The sequence below is a fragment of the Osmerus eperlanus genome, chromosome 9 (genome assembly GCF_963692335.1).
Source record: "Osmerus eperlanus chromosome 9, fOsmEpe2.1, whole genome shotgun sequence".
NCBI classification, from domain to species: Eukaryota; Metazoa; Chordata; class Actinopteri; order Osmeriformes; family Osmeridae; genus Osmerus; species Osmerus eperlanus.
This window is the reverse complement of record NC_085026.1, coordinates 6,998,913-7,022,454: the sequence shown is the minus strand read 5'-3', so window position 1 is coordinate 7,022,454 and position 23,542 is coordinate 6,998,913. Positions and strand designations below refer to the sequence as shown.

The 23,542-nt window shown below is 44.7% G+C and overlaps 2 protein-coding genes across 5 annotated transcripts in view; one reads left to right on the top strand and one right to left on the bottom strand.

Annotated features, from left to right (window-relative positions):
- nrxn3a (neurexin 3a) overlaps positions 1-23,542 on the bottom strand; it is a 532,817-nt gene that overhangs the window by 273,795 nt on the left and 235,480 nt on the right.
- On the top strand, positions 4,989-23,232 carry ston2 (stonin 2). Of its 4 annotated transcripts, none has more exons than XM_062468678.1 (9): positions 4,989-5,121; positions 8,562-8,602; positions 9,617-9,757; positions 11,846-12,025; positions 17,155-18,587; positions 18,819-19,151; positions 19,337-19,559; positions 20,569-20,775; positions 22,068-23,232. In XM_062468678.1, the coding sequence occupies exons 3-9, from the start codon at positions 9,619-9,621 to the stop codon at positions 22,139-22,141; spliced, it is 2,589 nt and encodes an 862-aa protein (XP_062324662.1). In that variant the 5' UTR covers positions 4,989-5,121; positions 8,562-8,602; positions 9,617-9,618; the 3' UTR covers positions 22,142-23,232. The 4 variants fall into 4 exon arrangements, with proteins under 4 accessions (XP_062324662.1, XP_062324660.1, XP_062324661.1 ...); XM_062468676.1 differs by having other exon boundaries at positions 8,562-8,791; XM_062468677.1 differs by lacking the exon at positions 4,989-5,121 and adding an exon at positions 7,214-7,475 and having other exon boundaries at positions 8,562-8,791.

Here is a 23,542-nt window from a genome sequence, read left to right as displayed (position 1 = left end):
CGTGTGTGTCCCCGTGATTATGTGTGCTTGATAGAGCAATTTTACGGGTGTGTGTGTGAGAGAGAGTGTGTGTGTGTGTGTGTCAACGTTTCCATGTGTGTTCATCTGCATCCGTTAACTCAGTTAGCCCGCTCCAGCCAGCTGCATCCTGGCAGGGTGTGAGGAGCCAGACCCTATTGATTGGCCCCGGGTACTTAATTGAGGGGTGATTTAGTGAATGAGAGTGTCTCAGTGGACAGCTGCAGACGCTGTAATCCCACTGAGCGCTCTTATGAAATCACACTGAGCAGCGAACTCATCAAGGCCCGCTTTCCAATGCATTCATTTGGTGTGTGTGGGTGTGGGTGTGTGTTTACCAATACAGAGCTGCGGTTCCAATCTCATTTAACTTGACAGATTTACTGTCGTCAACCAGCCAGCTGTATGCATCTTTTTTTAATATAATGATCTTGTTTATGGTGGGTGTGGAGAGAGCGCATGTCATTTGGAATGTGCCTACCTGTATCTGGGTGTAAATATGTGCATGACGTGTGTGAATGCATGTCCACATATCATTAAAACTGGACCGACGAAGCCATGTCCATATCGTATATTCATGTGTGTGTGTCATTTTGTGTGTGGTGTTGGTTGCCTGTGTCTGGGTTGACGTGCTGCATGTTTATCAGTCACAGCGCATGCAGGATGTGCTCCATTTTGGACCAGTCTCCTTAATACGTGTATTATAAATAACCTGTGTTTATTTGTTTACGGAATGGCAATTGATATAGGCGTAAAGAAGATTTATAGGCTGAAGAGCAGGATCCACATGCACTAACACTCATGCATAGATGCCAATTGGTTGTCGCTCAATGATACAGTGGCGCCATTTGCATGACATTTGCATAGAACAGGATTTGGTTTAGTGTCTGGGCGCTTCTTGATTCTCTTACCAGGTATCCCTCCAAACTGACTCCCACTGAATTACAATTAGCTAGGCAGTTTTTTGTATCCGATTTGTGCTAGTGGATATCGACCTTTAGGTTTAGGTCAGTGTTGTCAGTGGTTTCGCTTGAAATCTGTAGAAAGTGGGACGCGTGTTGTTTATACCAACAATATTTTGAAATGACTGCCCTAATTGTTCAGGCCTCCAGAGAATGCTCACCTGGCATTAGATCACTGTCTGACAATGTGCTGCATAACGTTAATACATTTTGCAAGAGGGAGATTGGAGTGTAAATGCATGGTATGCAGGCTATAATGTCTGTAATGTATGACCTCAAACTAACTGGGGGTAATTAAACAGTTCTTCTGCTGCTTCTGCCTCCTTTGATGCGTAAAGAGCGAATCTGCGTGTCGTCCTGGCCCCTGGTAGGCCCCCCTGCTTCATCTTGTAGTCATGGGTGGTGGGGTTGGCAGAAGGAGGGGGGGGGTGCAAGAGATAGAAAAAGAAAAGGATGGGATGGGAGAGGAAAGGGGGGCGGGTTGGGTATGACAGAAAAGAGACAGAAAGAGAGAGAGAGAGAGAGAGAGAGAGAGAGAGAGAGAGAGAGAGAGAGAGAGAGAGAGAGAGAGAGAGAGAGAGAGAGAGAGAGAGAGAGAGAGAGAGAGAGAGGAGGGATGGGGAGGTGGGGAGGGAAAAGGGAGAGTTAAGGGGGAGGGGCATGAGAGAGCCTTGTAGGAAAGAGATCAAGGGAGACACAGAAGAACAGTCAAGTAGGAGGTTAGGGAAGATTGAACAAAGGTGAGATGTTGAGACTGATGAAAAAGATGGAGGGGAGAGACAACAATGATGCATTTAACAAAAGGGGCAAGTAGAGGCGGGAAAGAAAAGGAGATGTGCATAAACGGGAGATGGACTGGGTGAAACAGTGAAGTACAGGAAATCAATGAAGGTTTTATAATAAAGATGTGTGTGTTTATTGACAAATGGATGAAGAGGGATCGAGAGCAAGAGGGAGGTGTCACTGACAATTATGCTGCAATCTGTGTCATCGTTCATTTGCAGTTGCATCTTTTACATTTCTGTAACAAAAATAACCAAGTCCTTCTTTTTCCTGTGAAGATGGCAGCACCGATATTGACAGAGAGATGGTGAGAGAGGTGGAGTGAGTGAAGCAGAGAGAGAGATGGAAAGAGGGATTGGGTGCTCGGGGCATTTTAATTGAGATGAAAGTAGGTTAACCACAGGGATGAATTTGTTGCATGTGGTGGAGTGAATGAGAGGAGAGGAGAGAAGGAAGGAGAAATGAAAGGAGAAAACAGGTGAGGAAAGGAAAGAGGAGGAGAAGAGGATTGGTAGAGGCAGCCAAAGAGGACAAGAAAAGGTTTCAAGGTCTAACCTTGTTCCTTGATGCACCCAGAAGGTATATAATCCCATACCTTATTCCCTTCACACACAGGCACATGCACACATGCGCACACACACACACACACACAAACTCACTTTCACACACAGCATCTTTACTTATCCTGCTTCTTTACCTATCACTCTTATCTAACATTATGACAGTGGGGGTCAAACCCAACACGACTTTATCTCTCTTCCTGCCTCCAGCGGGGCAGATGGCTGGTGTCCCTAGCAACAGCGAATGAGGGAGCAGATGCGTCACTGCCTGTTACGCAATGTGTTACACACGCCGCTAAGCGAGTAGCGCTAATACGCTAGCTCCCTAAACTTACACTCAGCGGGGGGAGCACTCCTCTAACAGAAGAACAGATGTGTGTGTGAGAGAGAGAGAGAGATAGAGAGTGTGTTTGGGGGGAGGGATGTAGGTGCACATGTGTCTATGTGGGTCAGTGTGTATTAATTTCAGCTACCTATATACTGTACGTGGGCTGCCTCTTTCTTATGGAGGGGGGGGGGGTGGGGGGCAGATTTGCTAGGCTAACCCTGGAGGGGACTCACCCCAGGGGGCACAGACAGAGAGGTTCAGGGAGGTAGTTACTTTATTCAACTGACGCAGACCCCTTTCCCCTTCTCTTTCAATGGTTCCAGGATTCAAGAAAGTTTGGCATGGCCTTTCATGTGGAATGATGGACAGCTAGTGGGCGGTCATAGACTTTAGAGCAGTTCCAGTGAAGGGGTTGTCATCTCTCTCTCTCCCTCACACATTGGTCACCGTCTTGCCTTTACTGTTCCATGATCTCACATTCACTCTTTCTCTTTCTGTCTCTCACTGTTTTGTCTGTGGTACAAGTAGTCACCATCTGGACAGCTTTGACTAGGTGTTTCCAGAACATTCTGGGTCAGGGTCAAGGGATGCTTCCAGTGACAGTGGCAGTAAGTGTGACTCAATCACAACTGAAAAATGTGTCCGTAACTCTAAATCCTCAATAGTAGAGGCTACCCTTAATAATTAAAACATTAATAAAAATGTTTGTTGAGAAGTAGCAGTTCTTGAGTTTTTCAGTATTGCGTACAGCACTGCCAAGATCCAACATCATGTTGAACCATTATTCGAGTTCTGAGCAGGATGTCTGATAGAAATTATGACTCTGGCGCCACCTATTGACAAAAAAAGGACAGTGTCCATTTGTTCAAGTTGAAAATGTATTTGCCATTTGTAACAAGTACAGGTACATTAGAATGATTTGGTCCTGCTCTTGACAATCTAAACCTAGCATACATACTCTAAACCTATAAGTATTACTGTAAATCGTAACACAGATGAGTTACTATACTTATCAACAATATTCTGCCTATAATAAATCATTTGAAAAATAATTATAATACGGAATAATTCATCTAACAACTGAGAATAGCCTAAGCTAAGAATAACAACAAAGGATAACCTAAAAATATGGGCATGTACCGTTGTAGATGAAAGTGAGTGAGTAAATTGACTTGTGCTGGCAGTTGGGTGAGATGGGAGTTTGAAGTGTAACGGGTTCAGCTGGAGCAGGTAGGAAGGCAGATAGTTCAGGAGTTGGGTGCCAGGGATGAGGGGTTGGGGGTCCTGTCCAGTAGAGGGGCAAATAGTTCAGGGCAGAGGCGTTGTTAGACATTTTACTCTACTGGGGCACAGGCCCCTATTCATATCCCTTTTATTCTTTCAAGCTTGCTGTGCACAATGCACTACTAGGCTATAGAAACTCCCCTTGCTTAACCCACTATACACAGTTCAGGGACGCAAGTTTGATATCAGCTTTGGCAGGGACATCAATAGTTAATGCGAGCGCACACATTTTTTTGGCATTCATTTGAGCGCAAATCCAGTTTTTTTGAGCTTCATGTAATATTGTTTTTATGTTTTAGTCAAAATAAGATGATCAGTAGGCTTATTATTTAGAAACTTTCTTTAGTTTTGTAATGTTTTCTTAGCCTATCAATTCTGACTTGTGTGCCGAGTCCTGTGTGCGTGCTGCAGTGGCTATTTGGCAAGCTCAGAAGAGCGCGCTGACATGGAATTCTGCATGCATAGGTTTGTGTTTTTGGTTAAACTGCTTTGATTTGACAAGCGTTGATTGGGATACTGCGTTCATTTTTTTCCGGGATTATCAATCTAAATGTATGCATTGACTAATAAAGTAAATTGTTAAAACTCAAACTTTAGATTTCACTGGGGCATAGCAAAGTTATACTGGGGCACGTGCCCCAGTAAAAAGGGTCTAAGACGCCACTGGTTCAGGGGGTGCATGACAGGGGTGAGGGGAGGCGAGGTGGGGTGGGCTTAAGTTCAGCAGGGGGTCCAGAAGGAGGTGATACAGAACCAGAAGAGGGCACTAAAATGCTGATACTTAAAACATTTGTAACCCGATTGTCAAATAATCTTTTTAAATGCAATTTGCCATTTTAAGACATGTTTTAGGCTACTTTTTAAAAAATGTATCCTGATCAAACAGTGTCAAGGGTGAATTCACCTATTAATGAGCCTGATAAACTTCTGCCGCATGAAATGAATAAGCGTTTAAATATGTACGTCCATTCTGTATCAATGCATATACTTTGGGATCTACGGTTACTTCCTTATTGCCTGTCGTGTTTATGAGCAATCCTATAGGACCAATCACGTTCCACTGAGGTCGCAGCGCATGCTGCGTGTGTAGTCATGCAATGTCTGACCACATCTCAATGCTGTCTACGCTCAGCAGTTGAGTCAACTCAATACGGAGATAGCACAGCGCCACACTGAAACCGAGTCGGTAATATATTGTCCGTTGTTATTAGGCAATTGTTGTTGTTGTGCAGTGTTGTTTTGTGGTTCATCGAGAGACTTTGTCAACAAATGTTTCAATGTTCTAGAGTTACTGTTGGCAGTTAAGATTTGTTTCTAGTGTTAGGCTACAATGCGTGCAACGAGCACTCGGCATGTCGGGCTATCAACAGGTTGCAAACAAAACAGGCGAGTCAGTATGAAACATTGAGTTCACGCAGGCTCATGGACAACAATACTTTATGGAGAAGATTTACTTATCTGATGGCAAATATTGTGTCAATCCACATGCGTTTTAACATACGAATATCCGACTACAACCATATCAGGTCATCCTTGTGGCATTCAGACTATAGCCTACGCAGTGTCTGTAAGCTATTTCCCTAAAACTAGTCTATTTATCCACCGAAAAACTGCAACACAGGATACATTAAACAGTTTTAAGTTACTGTATTGGTTTGTGCTATAGCAGTCCGGAAAATTCAGGCAAACATTCAGGACGTTTTTGGCATGTCAGTGTTGCTCAGTGTCAACATTACGACAGCAGCTGAAAGACTGGAGTGTGTTTGTGTAGCGGAGGGGGCAGGAGCGCGCGGGGGGCACCAAGGCGAGGGGGAGGGTAGTCCTGAAGGGTCCCTACTGCGACTTTGAATACTGTGTGTTGGGTAGGGATGGAGGCTTACCATTATGAAATATTTGACGGTGTGTGTATGGCTAGGGGTATTGACGGATCGTAGGTGTGTTAGTATGATGTGTGTCTGTGTGTTCTCTCATTTGCGTGTCTCACACCAACGGTTAACAATGCCCATCTTAAAGAGCGGGCGGGTGTATTCAAGCGAATTTACAACCCTGTCTAGAGACTTTGGTCTAGCATTGGGTCAGGGTTGGGAGAGGGGACCCATGGGTAGAACATTTCACTATTTTGTTCCCCTGTCTTTCCACCAATTTACTTTTCGTTCTCCCTTCTTTTACAATCTATCACCTCATCTTAGTCTAGCACAATTTGTATGTCGCTTTGGATAAAAGTGTCCGCTAAATGAATACATGTAAAACTCTAAATGTAGTTACTCTACTAAATATATCTGTCAATACAAAAGTCATTTTGTATCGCCAACCCTAGGTCTACCAAGCTTGATCGGTAAAATCTGTCTGAGGTCAAGAGAAGTGTGCGGTCATGCTGATTGAATCTTGAGGGGATCAGCGACGTGCAAGGTCATTGTGTGGTCGGTGTGGTCAATAAGCCGTCGTTTCAATGAAGTTGATAGGGAGATTAATAGAGACTTGTCGTAGCTACCCGCTTCAGCTGTGTGTTTGTTGAGTGCTTGGATACCTACTCCACAGCATTGGAAAAGTGGTTGTCTAACTCATATCCTCTTGACCTCCTCAGTCACCTGCGGGAAAAAAAGAGGTGTGGGTTCATGGTCGTTTGTCACTTCTAAATGATGCCTCTCAGGACAGGGTTTGGATAGCCTCGGGAAACAGGAAATTGAGCTGAAGTCGGAGAAACAGAGCCTGAATAATGTCACCAGTCATGGCTGTTTGCACAAACAAGCCAATCCTCTCCTGTCCACAAGGACTGTTTTGGTGCCAGTGTGTACAGTGAAGGGTGTTCAGTAGGCTTTAGTGAAACCAAGCTTGGGTGTGCTGGCCAACAAACAAGGAAACAAGGAAGAGAGGAAGACAGGGGTACGAGGAGGATATGACAGATGGTGTTCCAAGTTCTGTAGTCTGTATTGCAAAGAAATCGTTTATCTCTGGGAAGGGTGGGAAACCGAAACGGGATGAGAGTGTGCAAGGGAGATAGAGAAAGAACGAGGCAAGACAGAAGGGCTGAACTAGTCGTTATTGTCTGTCATATCGTTAAAGAGGCTCTAAGTGTGTTTCCTTTCAGCAAGGAAATGTTTCCTGTCCTCTCTCTCTCTCTCTCTCTCTCTCTCTCACTCACTCACTCACTCACTCACTCACTCACTCACTCACTCACTCACTCACTCACTCACTCACTCACTCTCAGTATTGACAGGATATTAGTGCTCACCCTTTGCACCCTGTGGGAAACTGGGTGATGGTTCTGAGTTCCAGCCTGTTTATTTCCTCTCTCTTGACCTTATGTTGTGTTGTCCTCCATCTTGAAAGGTATAATAGGAAAGATATTATCAGTAAAAAAAAAAAAATATATATATATAAAATAAGCTAATGAGGTCCTATGAGAGTTGTTAAGAGAAACTTGAATTATGACAGCTCAGTGCCAGTTGAGTTATTTACATTTTTGGGAGCGATCCGATACTTTACAGCCAATTATGTTCCAGCGGTGCTGTTCCAGGCAGAATGTTTGTCTAAGGAGAGGTGGGCTTTTTTCCTTGGCTTATTTCGTGAAACCACTATCAATCGAACTCGAGCTGGGGGAAAGCACACAAGTTCAAACTAAAATTGGGGGCGCTGTTTCTCTATCTCACTCACACTCTCTCACTCATACACAGTTACTTGGAAATGTGTATCTGTTCACATGATTTGCTGGACAATGACTTCATTTCCTGACTATCAGTGATTCCCAAACATTGAGCAGTGGGGAAAGACCCATAAATCGCAGCTAATTCTGGTTTACAAGATTGACTAGAAATAGTAGACTGCTGATTTCAGTTCAAATTGACTAGAATTTCGACCCGATTTCAGATTTCTTTCAGATTTCTTTCAGATTTCTTTCAGATTTCTTTCAGATTTCTTTCAGATTTCTTTCAGATTTCTTTCAGAATTCTACCTCCTGCAGTTTGTTACCTGTATAGAACCATTAGTAAGTTACTGATCATTTAACATGGTTGACAAACCACCAATAGCTACTTGAGTCTTTGTTGTTGGTCAAGTACCCTATTCCAACCAACAGTTTCTCAGGCTCATCCCTTGGGACAGGAAGGCAATGATGTATTGTGATTGTAGTGAGTATCAGCTGTCTTCACAGTTACCCCGCGGGACTGTTGGTCTAGGCGGCTGTTAATGACAACATCACCTCTAATAAATGTCACAATGATTAATCGTTTCACCCCTAGGCTGGGAGAAACCTCCTTCCTAACCTTTAGACAAACAGCATTTGTAACATCTCTTTAGTTGTTTAGAGACAAATACCATGTCACATATAGACTTGATAGTCAGGTGGCTGAGTGGTGAGGGAATCGGGCTAGTAATCCGAAGGTTGCCAGTTCGATTCCCGGTCATTCCAACTGACGTTGTGTCCTTGGGCAAGGCACTTCACCCTACTTGCCTCGGGGGAACGTCCCTGTACTTACTGTAAGTCGCTCTGGATAAGAGCGTCTGCTAAATGACTAAATGTAAATGTAAATGTTGATAGATAGATGTGCATTACTCATTGCAGCTATAGTCAAGTTTACTCTGGAACAATGTATTAATGTGTTTTTTTCTTCTCTGTTTCCTTACTAGTTTCCTGACAAGGCGGGAATGGATTTTAAGATGGATGTGAGGTTTGGGGACTCTCATTCTTAAAAAAACGTTTGCACTCACTCACACACACACACACACACCCACACCCAACACAATCTAGTACGGCTCCATGGCCACTGATACCACGGGCAGAGTGGGGACTGGGAGAGTTGGCTGGGTGGCATTTCCTGATGAAGGTTTCCGGGCAACTGCAGAGCAGCAAATAACCGGTATGTGTTCAAAATATAAAAAAATTGGAATAAGACTTAGTTTTCAGGGAAATGACACTGTGATTAACTAGCTGATACTACTACCATATGTACTTAACCCTTACACCCCTCCCCAATACTGTGTTCCTACAGTTTTGGCCTAACATTTAATACCAATTTCTAACATTGAAATTCCTATGTACCTACAATGGTTTTACTATATTTATTGCAATGTAGTTACAGTAAATGTAAATGTGTAAAGACCAATTCTGGCCTCATCGGTTAAATATCTAGTTAGTGTTTCTGATGATGATAGTTTTGCCAATCTCTGCCACAATGAATCAATCCGCCATATTGGAAATGGAACATACAAAATCAGGGCCTACCGATGGCTAACAATGGCTCGTGTGCATTTAGTACATTGAGAATCTAGTGTGACGCTTTGTATGTGCATTAGTGTATGTGCACATCTGCGCTAGTGTCTGCATGTGTAATAGTGAGGTTTGCCACACAAATGTGTACCTCTATCTCTAGGCTCCTATGCTGTCCTTTCTCCTCACCATCAAATGCCTTCAAGAGTTGGAAAGAGGAAAATAACATCACATTATGCAAATATTAAATGCATTATGAAGTAGATGCTTGAATAAATAAAAGCTTCATGTCCTTTATGGGTGTACTGCCTGCCAGGGCTTAGACAACTACACTGTTTCTTGTCTATGATTGTAAATAATGTTAATATAACTCAATTCTTTCATAGTTGTTTGTTGTTATTGTTAGTGAGATTCAATTTCATTTGATCAGGGTTGTTGGCCAATTTTTTAAATCCCACAATTCACTGTCTCTCAGACATGAGTAGCAGGCCAAGCTCCGCCCCCGTGGACACTTCCTCCTCTATAGAGCCTGTGGCCCCGCCTCCCCAACAGAATGCCTGGGTCCTATTTGATGAGAAGCCCTGGCTCTCCCCAGTTCCTCAGAAGCAGGTGAAAGGTATGAACCGGATGCATTCCGTACATTTTGCATTCACAGAGGAAAATTGTTTTGTGTTGAAAACTTTTACGGCCTAACAGTGGTCAGACGGTGATTTCTGTTACCCTCTCTGGTGAATGTCTCTTCCCTTTCCACCACCATGGTCAGTAAAGGATATTAGCACACACAATGGTGGAAATTTCTCTGCTCCATAATGTGTATTTTTGGGCATTTAACACAAGTCTGTCTTTGCAAAAGAGACTTTGGTATCACTTGACACCACACAGACATTCCAAGTCTCCCAGCAGTTCCAGGAGTTTCCCACATTTTAATGGCGGTTCCCGGACGCCCGCAAACTATACAATATCCCGTCAATCTTTTATTTGTATTTTGTAGACGGAGCCAGAGCTCGATGGTCATTTTTAATGACCATGAGGGGGGGAGGGGGAGGAGGAGGAGGAGGAGGAGGAGGAGGGGGTGCACAGTAACCTTTCGGAAATAATTTTTTGCAGGTTTGGGTGTCTGAGTTCTGTTTAAATAAAGGATCAATAAAAAAGAATTGCCATCACCAACAAGTCACGTAGATAACCCTGCCTCTGTGTCTCTCCAATCAGATTAATCCTCCAGTTTCGCTCGGCCAACGTAACGGTTGCTTGTCGCTGCCAGGGAAACGCTGATAAACGTTGCTGCAGGCTTATTTGTGGCATGGGACCCAAGACCGAGCGGCCTGTCTCAAGGTCCTGTTATGGAACCGTCAGTGGCAGCAACATGAGGGAAACCAGGGTGTTTCCATCAGGGCACAATAAGAGATGGGAGGACTTGTGGGAGTGGCCTGAGGTGACCCGTCTAGAGAGCCAATCAACCACGTAGGAAAGGGAAGAAGATGGAGGACGACATGTATTCCCCTTCCTAACAAAACAAACGGGCAGCCCCGTAAGCATTGCACTCACTCATTACAGTAGTTGCGGTTTGGCATTCAGAGGGGCTAACTTGTAGAGGTTTTGGCCTCCGTCTCGAAATCTTCAGTTTCTCTCTTTGTCAGCTGCATCCTTCTCTGCGTTTTCCACTGGTGGTGGGCATAGGGTTCTCCAGCGATGAACACCGGCAAGGACAAATGTCGGTTGTTGTTGATCCAGTGAAACGGGGGTTTTGATCAATGCGCCCTGCTTTGCGGCTTTAAGCCACGAATTCCCGCAGCCGGCCCCAGTGCCAGTGTAGGAGCATGCAGGCCATACTCGACACCAGCACGCCTCCAGCTAGGAGGGCAAAGTCAATCCCATACCAGCCTGGCCGGTGGAAGAGCAGGAAAGGGTTATTGACTTACTTATATTTATCCGTTACAGATATTTGGGAGTTCCATATGGAACAACACCATTTAAAAGGTTGCCGTTCGGATTCCGATGAATTGAACTAAATCTAGAAATGGAACCTAGGAATGGAATGGAAGATGTTTCCAGATCTGGAATTGAGCCCAAATGCAGAAATGGAATTGAGCTCTCACCCATTTAGGGCACCTGTTCTATGACACATTCAGTCAGTATGTTGTGTTTTTTTCAACAAAGCCGGTGTGCATACTTAAAATGAAGTAGTATTAAAAGTGATATAATACATTGTACTTTCTGTCATGAAAAACCATGAATGAGCACTATTAATAGTCGGTTAATCGGTCCTTATAGGTTCTTTTCAATAGGTTCAATTCAATTTTTTGTCTAGCCAGGTTGCTGTAGCAAGGAAAGCTTTGCTCAGTGAAGTTTTCACTCTATTGAGAATGTGCATGCTTTGAAAAATTATAAAGTTCTAAATATGGAGCCCAGGCCAGTTATTACTAACCCAACATTCTATCACATATTGTTGTCCCTCCCTAATTATACTTGCCAGGCAAGCATACAGCAAGGCAAGTTCTGTTTACTCCTTGCCTTAAGCACACACAGCATTCAAGCTTCATTTTAATGGGGGAAAGTTTGAAACTTGAAATCAATGGTGTGTCCAGTGCTTCGTTGTATGTGGTGATTTAAAACGATGGTTTTCTTTACCATTTGAGCTACATAGTTTGTGTTGTGTGTGTGTTTCGTACTAGCACAAACTTGTTTTTCTGTCTCTTCCTTACAGGTCCCAGAACCAGCTTGTGTTCATTGGCCAGTTTCTGGAGTGCCGTGCCCTCCTCTGAAAGCACCTGGGCCACCCAATCAGAATTGAGCTCAGTCAGTATGGGGGCATCGTCCTGCGACCTGCCCTCCCTAAACGCAGAGGACACCCCCGACGGGACCTCATCACGACCACAGTCACGCAGTAAGCGCACACACACACACACGGATAACTCTGTTATCCAATTGAAATCTTTGCCCCTCGGGTGTGTTCTTTCAGACAGGAAACAGACTAGGCTAATTCATCCCAAAGGACTAGAATGCCCACACACACACACTTCAAACACCACCCACTCCTCTGGCTCTCTCTCTGACTCAGCACTGACACACACTTGAACAACCACTCCCTCTCTCCACACACAGAGAAAACAAAGAGGAGGGAACTAAAATCCTAGGGTCCAAATTCTTTAATACCTATAGGGTTTAAATTCTCTCATACCCCACCTTATCCCATTGGCTAAGGTGGGGTAGAGGACACACTAGAATGAGGTTTCTGTGTCGTGTGTGTGTGTGTATGTGTGCTGCTGCATTTGCGCTTGTGCATGCACAGGTGGGTGTGTATGTGCGTGTGCACCTATTGACAGGTTTATGGCTTTCTGTTGTATGCTCTTGACCGTAACAGCAGAAATAATATTGGATGCTGGATGTCTGATCTGGACGTCTGCGCAATATCTGCTTGATGTATAGACTGGATGATATATCAGAGAGAATTTACTGTCCGTTTACATATACACATACACACAGTGTCCTAGGAGATGGAGGTTAGAGGGGGAAGCGGCTTGACAAGTTTGATTTGTGACATGTTATGGGATTCTCTTCAGAAGCTATGTGTTTACTGCACAGAAATCATCTCCATAAACCTGTCCCACACACAACACTCACGTGAAAACCACCTCACACATGCAGAAAAAATGGGAATGGAAGTCCCAATTTTGCCATATCCAAATATACATATAAAACATTAGTGTGGTTTTGTGTGTGTTTTAAAGTTTGAATCAACTTTATGGAATAAGAGGGACTGAAAGTAAATCTGCCGGGAGAGGTGTTAAAGTTAAACAGTTCGGAAAATATAAATAGTATCCAAGTGGATGCACCAGATAGTGTAACAGTTAACTGATTCATTGTTTTCATATTTGTAATCATGCTGTTACGTTAACACTTGCTGTAATTGACTCAGGTTTGGCTAGTGTCCTGTTGTAAACAGCCTGGAGTGCTTGAAATACAGTACCCAGACTGACATCTGTTTTCAGCCCTCAATCACAGACGTGACATATGGCTTCCAAATGGTGAGGTTGTGTGTCACAGCTCAGAGAAGACACGCTAAAAAGACAGCAAGCTTAACACTCTTTTTGTGCGTGACCCATGGTTCACCCCCACTTCCTGTCTTTCAACACCTGTTGTTGCCACACACACCCACACACACACATAGTCTGGCAAGAGGTGGCACCCACATAATTGTTTCATGTTGCACTGAACTTTGATTTTGCTGCACTGTACTATGCACTACTGTAATTACGATATAACAGAACTGTAGCTGAGATATCGCTACTTTGCATTGTGGCTAGTAAATGGAGACCTTTCCTTGGCTCTGACCACCGAAAAACTGTTAGAACTATGCTCTTGGGGGACGTTCCAGAAGTGGTCATTAGCTTGATTTACGAGCATGTAGACATCAGGACCTGAACTCCCCTGCACCCATCAGAGACTGGTAAGCTGCTTAGCGCTAAATCCCTCCAACACCCCCTTACCTTATGGCGACGACTCAACTACCACTACCCTGAGATATACGCACATCCTTACACACTGTATCTGCAAGCAGTCAGACAGAAAATAAAACGGGTTGACTTAAGAAGGACAGATAGCTCCACAGCTTGGAATTAGCGAGGGAAGCAAAAGTTATCGATTTAAAAGCGAGACAGATTGCTCTGTCGACAGACTGTTTTCCACAGATGGTCAGGTGAGAGGAAGGTAAGTGAGCAGGAGAAAAGCAGCCATCACATGAGAAGCTCTGAAAGTCATGGTCCAGAAATGAGGAAGTGAGCGATTAACAAGGAGAAGGGTGAAAAGGTGTGAGGAGAGAAGAGAAGACAAAGAAAGAGGGATAGAGAGAAAAGGAGAGTGCTAAAATGTTGGTAGAGACATTTACATTTAGTCATTTAGCAGACGCTCTTATCCAGAGCGACTTACAGTAAGTACAGGGACATTCCCCCGAGGCAAGTAGGGTGAAGTGCCTTGCCCAAGGACACAGCGTCAGTTGGCAGGACCGGGAATCGAACTGGCAACCTTCGGATTACTAGCCCGATTCCCTCACCGCTCAGCCAACTGACTCCCCAAGAGAGACAAGTGGATAGGCTGCAGGTCCGCACACGCCTCTGTTCAAACATGCTCGGCCGCTGGTTAAATCACATGACTTTCTCAAAGCACAACAGGGAAAGAGGGAACTGTCTTCAAGCCTATAGTCAGCATATACACACACACACATGCACAAACCAATACACTTCTCTGCTTACCGCTTCCTGGTGAGTTCTGTTTAAAAATTCTCAATGGATTTGTTAGCATTCTTCTTCTACTCATTGATTGTACACGACTGGTGTGCTCATGATTGTGTACGATAAATGTTTGTGTGTGTGTGTACGTCTGTTTGTGGCTTCGGGAAATGTGAAGTATAACGCAATGAGTGTGAAGAGGGGCAAGAGTGAGTGCACTTTACTTTGGAGAGGAGTGGCAGCATGGGTAAACAATGGATGGCTTTTCTTTGTGTACTTGTCCTTGAGGAAGGGAACAAAGCACTTTTCTGTGAGGACAGGACTCTTTCAATATCTTACCAATTCTGTTTTAGTTACAGTATACACATTTTCCTCATAAGCGGTACTTTAGGTTGACTGAACTCATAACCAAACAGAAACTGCTAGACATGCAGTTTCATATCAGCCAACAAATGTCTAGTTTCCTTATTTGCTGTTTCCAAGAAGATTTTCAGAGAAGTTTTGTTCAGTAAAGCTCTCCCAATCCCATTAACCCTTGTGTTATCTTCGGGTCGTTCTGACCCATCAGTCATTGTGACCCACCGTCGTATTGCGACAACTTTACCGCATACAAAAACAAAGTGAAGCATTTTCTTTTAACCGTTGGGCTGTCTCAGACCCCCCACATTGCGAAGGTTAAAAGAAAATTATTTTTATTTGGTTTTGTATTGGGTAAAATTGGGTAAACACAACGATGGTTCGTTATGAACCTTTGGGTCATGTGACCCGAAGGCAGCACGAGGGTTAAGCACAATACTCTTTTTTTTGTTGTTCTTGCACTGGACACCAAAATTGTGTGTTTATGCGTAGACACGTGCGCGTGCAGAAGTGTGCGCGAAAATTGCGTGTGCACTCACTGCACAATAAAGCCCAAACTGGTCAGGATTAGATATGAATGACCTTCTTTGTTTGGCAGTTTCACTGCTTCTGTAAGTTTCCACTTTCCCCAGTGCTTTCCCAGAAGCATCCCAGTGCCTGTGTTTCTGTCTCGTCTCCCCGTGCCTCAACATGAAGAGACTTGCAAAACGCTCCTGACCGCTACAGAGGGAGCCTAGTTTGCATATTTCTGCTATGTTGTCTCCAGCACTTGAAAGAGTATCTCCCCTCAAACGGTACCCAATAAAAACCATCACTTCTCAGTTGTCAATAACAAATCCTCACATACTCTGTTAGTCCTATTCCGTTCAATTAAACTGGTATTGGAGATTTGGTGAGTCAGTGACGAGTGAAATCATCTGAAAAGAATGATCAGGTAACAGGCTTAATGCACCCATTGAGATGGTTTCACCTGAGTTTCCCATGGTTGTTTTTTTTCCAAAGAGTGTCAGTGTAAGTCAGTTATCAACATAGTTTTGGAGTCCTCGAATGGCCTTGGGTGAGGTGTGGGTATAGGTGGGTCTCTACTTGGTCACCGTGTTTGCTGGGTGTGTTTGTCCACAGAGCAGGCATATGTCATGTATTTACGTCCCTTTGCAAATAATATCTCTTCATGTGTGGTCTGGTGTGTTTGGGCAAAAGTGTGTGTGTGTGGTATTCAGCGATCGCATTAGTGTACCCCACTTGTAATTAGTTTCCCACCCTCGTACAGGCCTCTGACGCGCTTCCCCAGCTGAGTGTTGTGCTCCTAGAGAGGGCATTCATCCAGCCCCCCCCCCCCCCCCCCCGTTTCTTTGTTAAAATGGTAAAAGACACAGAGGAACGTGGTAGAGAGCACCGGCGCCTAGCAACAGGTAAAGAAGTGTGCTTTCACTCAGGGAGAAAGACGGCTACTTTCTGAAGAAATGGCCAAAATGGAGAGAGTTCTAATGGATAGAAGCCATTCTGTTCGTAAAATAAAAAATTCAGCATTGGAAGTGGAAACAAACTAGTTCTCCAAAAGGTCCTTGAGAAGGTGACGAACGTGTAGAAAAGATAATGGCGGCACTGTCAGGTTTCTAGATGTTTAATCTAGAACAGTACATCAACACTTTTGTTTGTGTCTGTTTTAAAATAGACATAGAAAAAACGAGGAACATTTACAGTTGAGCTTGACTCCGATTGTAAACCACTGCATAGGTACTTAAAAAATAATCTGCGACCAGATATGTGTCTTCTTTCATAGTACCAGTTCTACAAAATAAGCTGAAGGACGATGCAAACTGACTTTGTGCGTGTGTATTGTTATTATGGTGCATAGGAGCAAGTGCTCACTTTAGAAGCGTCCATGGTTGCTGACACATGCCCCTACACCAACCCTCTTAGTCAGCATAGCTATTGTGACACCGAAACACGCCCACATACTCCATGTTGATGCTTGCTCACAAACTGGCACCAAGGCATGCTTTGCGCACACACATACTGTACATACACATCAATATACACACATACTTTTAGTTTGAGTTTTTGTTATGGAGGCCGCATGCGCTGTTTTGACCACAATGGTTTAACACGTCTCCTGTTGTTGAGGAATAGATGAACAGTCCTTGTTGCTATTTGGAACCAAAGAGTGCACTTTTTGTGTGGTTTTATAGGGAGATTGCATTAGGCTAACGTATGTGTTGTGAGTGTGTGTGTCTGCGCCCGTCTGTGCCCATTGAACTGTCGGTGTGTTGGCAGTGTGTCGTGGCTTGTCGATGGAAAAACCATCATGGTTTCGCTTTATCTTACATTTGTTTCTTGGACTCATATTGGTCGATGTTGAAAACAGGATGTCTTCATTTTACAATTTTGACACCAGTAATTCATGTGCATTTCCTTTTTCTTTTGACAGATTCCTCCATTTTTGCAGATGATGAAGGTATAGACATGGACTCCATAAGCTGGACTTCCAACAACAAACAAATACACGGGCCTTCGGAAACCACCTTCAACCATCGCTTATCCACCTGGGTAACCTTCGACGATGATGAGGAGCAGCCTCATCAGCAGCGCCCTGAGATGCCATCTCATATCAAACTGGAAAATACCCACCACAGCCCTCTCCAGGATGGCAACAGCAACCACATTGGGGTCCCTGTCCGGAACCAGAAGCAAAACCATGCTTGTGAGCTCCGTCTGTTGGGTCTCACTCCAGATGGCTCCACAACAACAGTACTTGACCCACTTCTTAAGAATAGCACCCCTTACAATAAGAAGAACCCGTTCCTGGATGAAGAATTAACCAATCTCCAGCCCTCTCCCATCAACCCTTTCAGCTCCTACTTTGATTGTAAACCGGATCTGGGCGGTACTGAGGAAATACGGTCGACAACAGACAGTAAAGGCACAGGTCTGGAACGTTCGTGTTCCTTTTCACCGTTCTTCAAATCCCACAATTTCGATGCCCCACAGGAGCCCACTTTATTCTTCCCCTCAGAGAGTGAACCCGCCGGTGGGAGCCGGAGGGGAGAAGGAGGACAGACGCTGGTCTTTGACCGTCCTTCCCCAGACTGCCTGGACTTAAACCCACTCAAGAACCTTCACATCTCCGATCCGGACGATCCAGGAAGCCCAACCCTTCCCGATGACCTGTTGGAAGAGGAGGAGGAGGAGGAAGGCAGGCCAGAGGGAACAGAGAGGGGGGAGCAGGAGATCCCATACCAGCCGGACCACATGAACCCCCGGGAGGGCTGGACCATGCTCCTCCGCATCCCGGAGAAGAAGAACATCATGTCTTCCCGCCACTGGGGACCCATTTACGTCCGTCTGTCCGACGAGGGAGTCCTGCAACTCTTCTACGAGCGGGGTCTGGACAAACCCTTCCGGACCGTCACGCTGAATCCCAATCACGAGGTGTCAGAGCATCGCCTCCAGAGCTATGAAGAGACGAGCAGAGTCCACACCCTCAGCGTGGACCTCGTCCAATACCGCGAGAGGAGGCGCCTCCAGCCAAAGTCTTCCGTCGCCCATCAGCCAATCCGGGAGCAGCTGGTGAAGCTGGGCACCACCTGCTACCAAGACTACCTGAGCTTCCGCCACGCGGTCGTGGAAGTGCTGCGGCGGTTGCCGTCGCCGGCCGCCGCGAGGGGATCTCCAGGGCTAACCTCGCCCGTCGGGAGTGGTCTCTCCGAGGAGGAGATCCAGGTGGAGGTGAGGGACGACTTCTACGGGACCGTTGGCGAAGGAGACGGGAGGATTCGGGAGCAGTTGGTGATCACGCGCGTGCACGTCCTGGCGTTCCTCTCCGGCTCCCCTGGCTGCAGCCTGGGACTCAACGATGTTCAGGTAGGCCTCCGATTGGGAGTGTGCATAGCTCTGGGTTTTTTGGGGTTACGATAATGAGGTATTCTTAGTTATTGAGGCTGCATAAATAAAGAGGGAAGTACATACGATACACAAACAGTAACTACAAACCAGTGCCTGGTGTGTTGAGCAATTCAGCTAGCATTCAGCTAATGAGTCGGATTGAAACTTGTGTTTGAATTCTAAACTCTGGAGAGGAACACTGGTTTCCAGGTCAAAGGGAAAGAGGTGGTGTCCAGACATGACATCATCCCCAACAGCACGACGAGATGGATCCGCTTACGGGACTGGGAGCTGAACGACGAGCACGCGGACGAGTTAAACTTCCTGTCCTCCCACGCCGTCACCTTCACCCCTCCTTCCTGTCGGCGTTTTGAGCTGCTGCGCTTCCGTACGGCCTTCGCCGAGAAGACCCTCCCCTTCACACTGCGCACTGTCGCCACTATCCGCGGAGCGGAGATCACCCTCCAGTCTTGGCTGCTGATGTCACAGGGCTTCTCCTCCAATCGAGACGCACTCAACCTGATCCCCTGCGAGAATGTAGCGGTATGGCCCGTAACGTGATGTCTGCTCACAATGACGTGGCAATACTGTACCACAATAGCTCATTTTTTTTTCGCCTTTATGATTTTCTTGTTTTTAAATCCATGCACCTGAAAAAAATCTAAGTTTGTTGACTGACGTTGTTAACCATAGAATCTAATTGTGACTTTTAATGCCCAATCTCGTAGGTGCGTTATCCCATTCCAGAGATCTGGGCCAAGAACTTCAAGCGGGAGGGGGTCATGGGAGAAAGGTCACTGAAGGCCCGTTTCAACAAGGGGGCCAGCTTCGGCACGGCCAGCACTTCAGGATCGGAGCCTGTGATGAGGGTCACACTGGGAACGGCCAAGTACGAGCAGGCCTTCAAAGCTGTGGTGTGGAGGATCAGCCGCTTACCTGACAAGAACTCAGGTAAGGAACGGAAGGTCTGCGATTTTCAGTCTCAGGGACAGTCATCAGGGCAGCTGAAAAGAGTCTCAAATCAGTTCTACTGCGAGAGCTGTCGGCAGACATTCTCAATTTATAACTGACACCAGTAGATTCTTTTAAAATCTCTGTCAGCTGTTGTTGCACCTTTTCTCAGTCCTTGAAGGTGTTATCCTTAATATCTGACTGATATTTCACTGTTAAAATGACTAATGTTACTTAACCCCGTTTAGGGGCATCACTAGATGTTAGTCGTCTCAATTTCATATTTCTGGCAGGGGCACGACAGTGAGATGATAAACATTGATCTGTTGCTGCTGTCACATCCATGCTCAGGCTCTGTCAATAGTCCTCGCCAGAGGGTCTGTCAATGACATCTGTGTGTGTGTGTGTGCGTGCACATGTGCACACTAACTCTTTGCGTTGGTATGTCTCCGTTAGAATGCCTGTCCCTCTAGGCCCATTTCAATAGTCGTCAGCATGGCTGCCTGCTCTGTTTGCTGATAGGCTAGACAAAGCCCTAGCTGTCACAATTAGTTACCTCACAAACCCATAGGGCTGTCCTCTCTTTTGTAGGCCCTCTCCCCTTTTCGTCTGTCCTCCTCTCTCCCCCTTGTTCTCTTACGCTACAGTGCCAAGCCTGCCTCCTCATTCCTCCTCTACTAAAACGTTCCTGTTTCTCCTCCCTCTCTTTTGTGCACCCCGTCTGTCTGCCTTGCCCTTTACTCTATTTTGTTCTGGTCTTTTTGTGTTCCACATAAACCATCTCTTTCTTTTTGTTCAGTCATCTTTCTCCTCAGGGCATTTATCTGTGATATTTGCCTGATAATGTCTGCTTTTAAGATGGTAGTAGCTTCAGCCATACATTGAAGCAGTCTCTGCATGGCCTTGAAATACCCGGCGCTCTATTTGATTGGTAGTATCAAAGTCATCCAAACAGCCCAATGCTTCCATGAACCATGTTTTCTCCCCCCACCCCATCCCACTTGTCCAGCAATGGGTCACCCTCACACATTCTTCTGCCGCCTGGAGCTGGGCTCAGACAGGGAGGTACCAGACACGCTGCAGAAACACCTGGAGGTGGAGTTTGACATGCCGGCAGCATCCGCTTCCAAAGCCACGGTCCGCTCCCTCTCGGTCGGGGAGAGCACTGATGTGAAGAAGTGGGTCAACTACAGATCGCACTACTATTACCAGGTACCTGTGGGTGTTTGTGCGTTGGGGCGGCGCAGACAAGGGAGAGACATTGTGCATGTGGGATGTATGTTATACCTCGTGTGTGTGTGTATATATCGAGTTCTAAGAAGGGGTTTGTCTTGGGCTTTGGTAAAAAGGTCTCGTAGTTGAACAGCTACTTTTCTCTCTCACGAGCACTGGGCGTCCACCTCAGCCTTCCGTCTCTGCTGCGGGAGTCATCTTCTCTGTTTACAGTCTAAATATTGTTATTAGAGTTCCATCTGTTTTCCCATAAACTGTTGTTGACACTGTGCACCAGCACAAACCGCAATTAACCTAACAACCGTGGTTGGTTATCTGTCAGGGAATCTGAGACTAGACGGACCTATATCTTAAGTTAGAGCATCAACAAGACATTTGAGATGACCCACTGTACTTGTGCTCATAATAGTAGAGTGCTTTAATGAACTGTCACTAATGGCAGATGGTTTCCACAAGTTCTATTGAGTGGCAGGTGCTGGTTTTAGCCAGGTCAGAGCAACAAAGATTTGATTTGAGGTCAAACCTCGGGTGTGCTAATGTTTATGCCTTCACTGCCCCCACCTGAAGCAACTTGGGCTACACTAGGTCACTTCGGAAACGTTTATGTTCCTCTACAGTGCTCTCCCACCTAATCTACCTGCATCATTGGAGTTCATTTAGCACCACTGGAAATAAAGACATAAGATGTGAAATTTAAAGAAACAGACCGAAAAAAGCAGTATATATTGATATTTGCGCCTGTGTTTGTTGGGTTAGGTTTGTTGGTTGATATGGGCCGTTATTGCCACCTTGTGGTCACAAATCTAACTTGAACATTATTCATACAACCCATTTTTACTCTACTTTGCACATTGTACAGTTAGGGCCATAAATAATAGGGCCATAAATAATTGGACAAGTTTTGTTATTTTGGCTATTTACCAAAATGTATTACATTTTCAGTTAAATAACGAATACGGGCTTAAAATGCAGTCTCTCAGCTTCAATTTGAGGATATTCACATCCAAATAGAAAGGAGGGTTGAGGAATTGCCGCTCTATAATATGTAGCCCCCTTTTTTCAAGGGACCAAAAGTAATTGGACAATTGACTCACTGTTTCATGGACAGGTGTGGGATATTCTTTATTTCTTCATCAATTAAGCAGGGAAAGGTCTGGAATGGATTCCAGGTGTGGCATTTGCAGTTGGAAGCTGTTGCTTAATATGATCATCTGACTGAATATTCTCAGCATTATTGTAAATAAAAGTATATCCTCTCCCTCTTCCTACAGGTACCCATAGAGCAGAAGAGAGACATCACTAATGGCAGCCCGACACAGGACCAGCCTGGAGAATGTGCGCAGCAGTGAAGAGAAAAAAAAAAAAACTGGACTGTCTGGATACAGAAATGGAAGCTTAGAGCAGAAACCAATGGTTGGATGGATGTCAGAATTTACAATGCCACATAAGGGGGAGGGTGAGTCACTTTTGCACTTTGAACTTCGAACAGCAGGACTGGAGGAGGATGCCTTTGTGTTTGGACTCACCTGAAGGTAGTCTAGAAATTCTGAGGGTTCTATCAAGGTTCTTGATTCGATCTTTTGTTTCTTTGTTATACGGTCCACTTGGTGTTACTGAGAGAAGCTGTTTGTTTTATACGACAATTAACTTATTTTGAATGGATCCAAGTCGTCTCGTTTCCCCACGGGGGGGGGGGGTCACGTGCCAGGGGAGACGTTGCTGAGCAGAAAGTCACCTTTGCTCGTGATCAACCAATTGGATGCTTTCAACAGATGGAAAGGTATTATGAACTGTATGTGGTGACGGAATTGGTTCTAGTGTTTTATCTTGTTCCCAGCCTTACAGTGTCGTAATGGTGGAATATAGTACGTGTGTCAGTAACTCATCAGGTTTACATAATTCAAGGGATAATGATGAAAATGACCTTTGTTCTTTAGTCAATAGGTAATTAGTCTTGAGTAGAGAGATGACAGGCAGAGTAACTAAAACTTAGCTAATGTTGCAAAACAATTGTATGCAAAAGTTTAAAGGTTTTGATTGAATTCTTCAGATATCATTTGAGTGGACTGAAAATTCATCATTCATGGACAGCTATGTCTCCTGTGTTCTAAAGCCTTCCTCGAGAACGTCAGTGTGACTGTTTCTAGAGGAAGAATTAAACAAACTAAAAAGTTACTTGTCAAATAATGCCTTAACACTGTAAAATCCTGAATCCTCATTTCAAAATTGTCTGCATGGGCATGAAGACAGTACATGTTATTGAATGAGGTTTTTGGTGTGGAAATTTGACATATTTAATGTAATGTTTAATGTCCATCTACTACTAATGGAATTTGTGTAAGATACTGTATGAACAGCTGCCCTTGAATTTATTAAAGGTTTACAAATGGATGTTAGTGTATTTTGCACTATTGTTGCTATCTTTGTGGCAAAATCTCTTACCATGCTGACTTTGATGTTAATAAAAATGAGTCATATGAATAACTAATGACAACTAAAAGAACAGACTACTTCTAAGAAAGAAAATGTACTGTAATTTGCTTCACAATTCAAGGATATTTTGTAGAGATAAGAATTAGAAGAGTTATGTCAACATTTAAACAGGTTTCCCAAGGCATTCCGATTAACCAGAACAGACTGGCTGTCCAGTCTCAACAAAAATACATTGGGTGAAGATCTGAAATTGTGTCATTGAGCTCCACAATGTTAAAACAGCAACTGATAATGTATGTTAAAATGAACTTTAATCA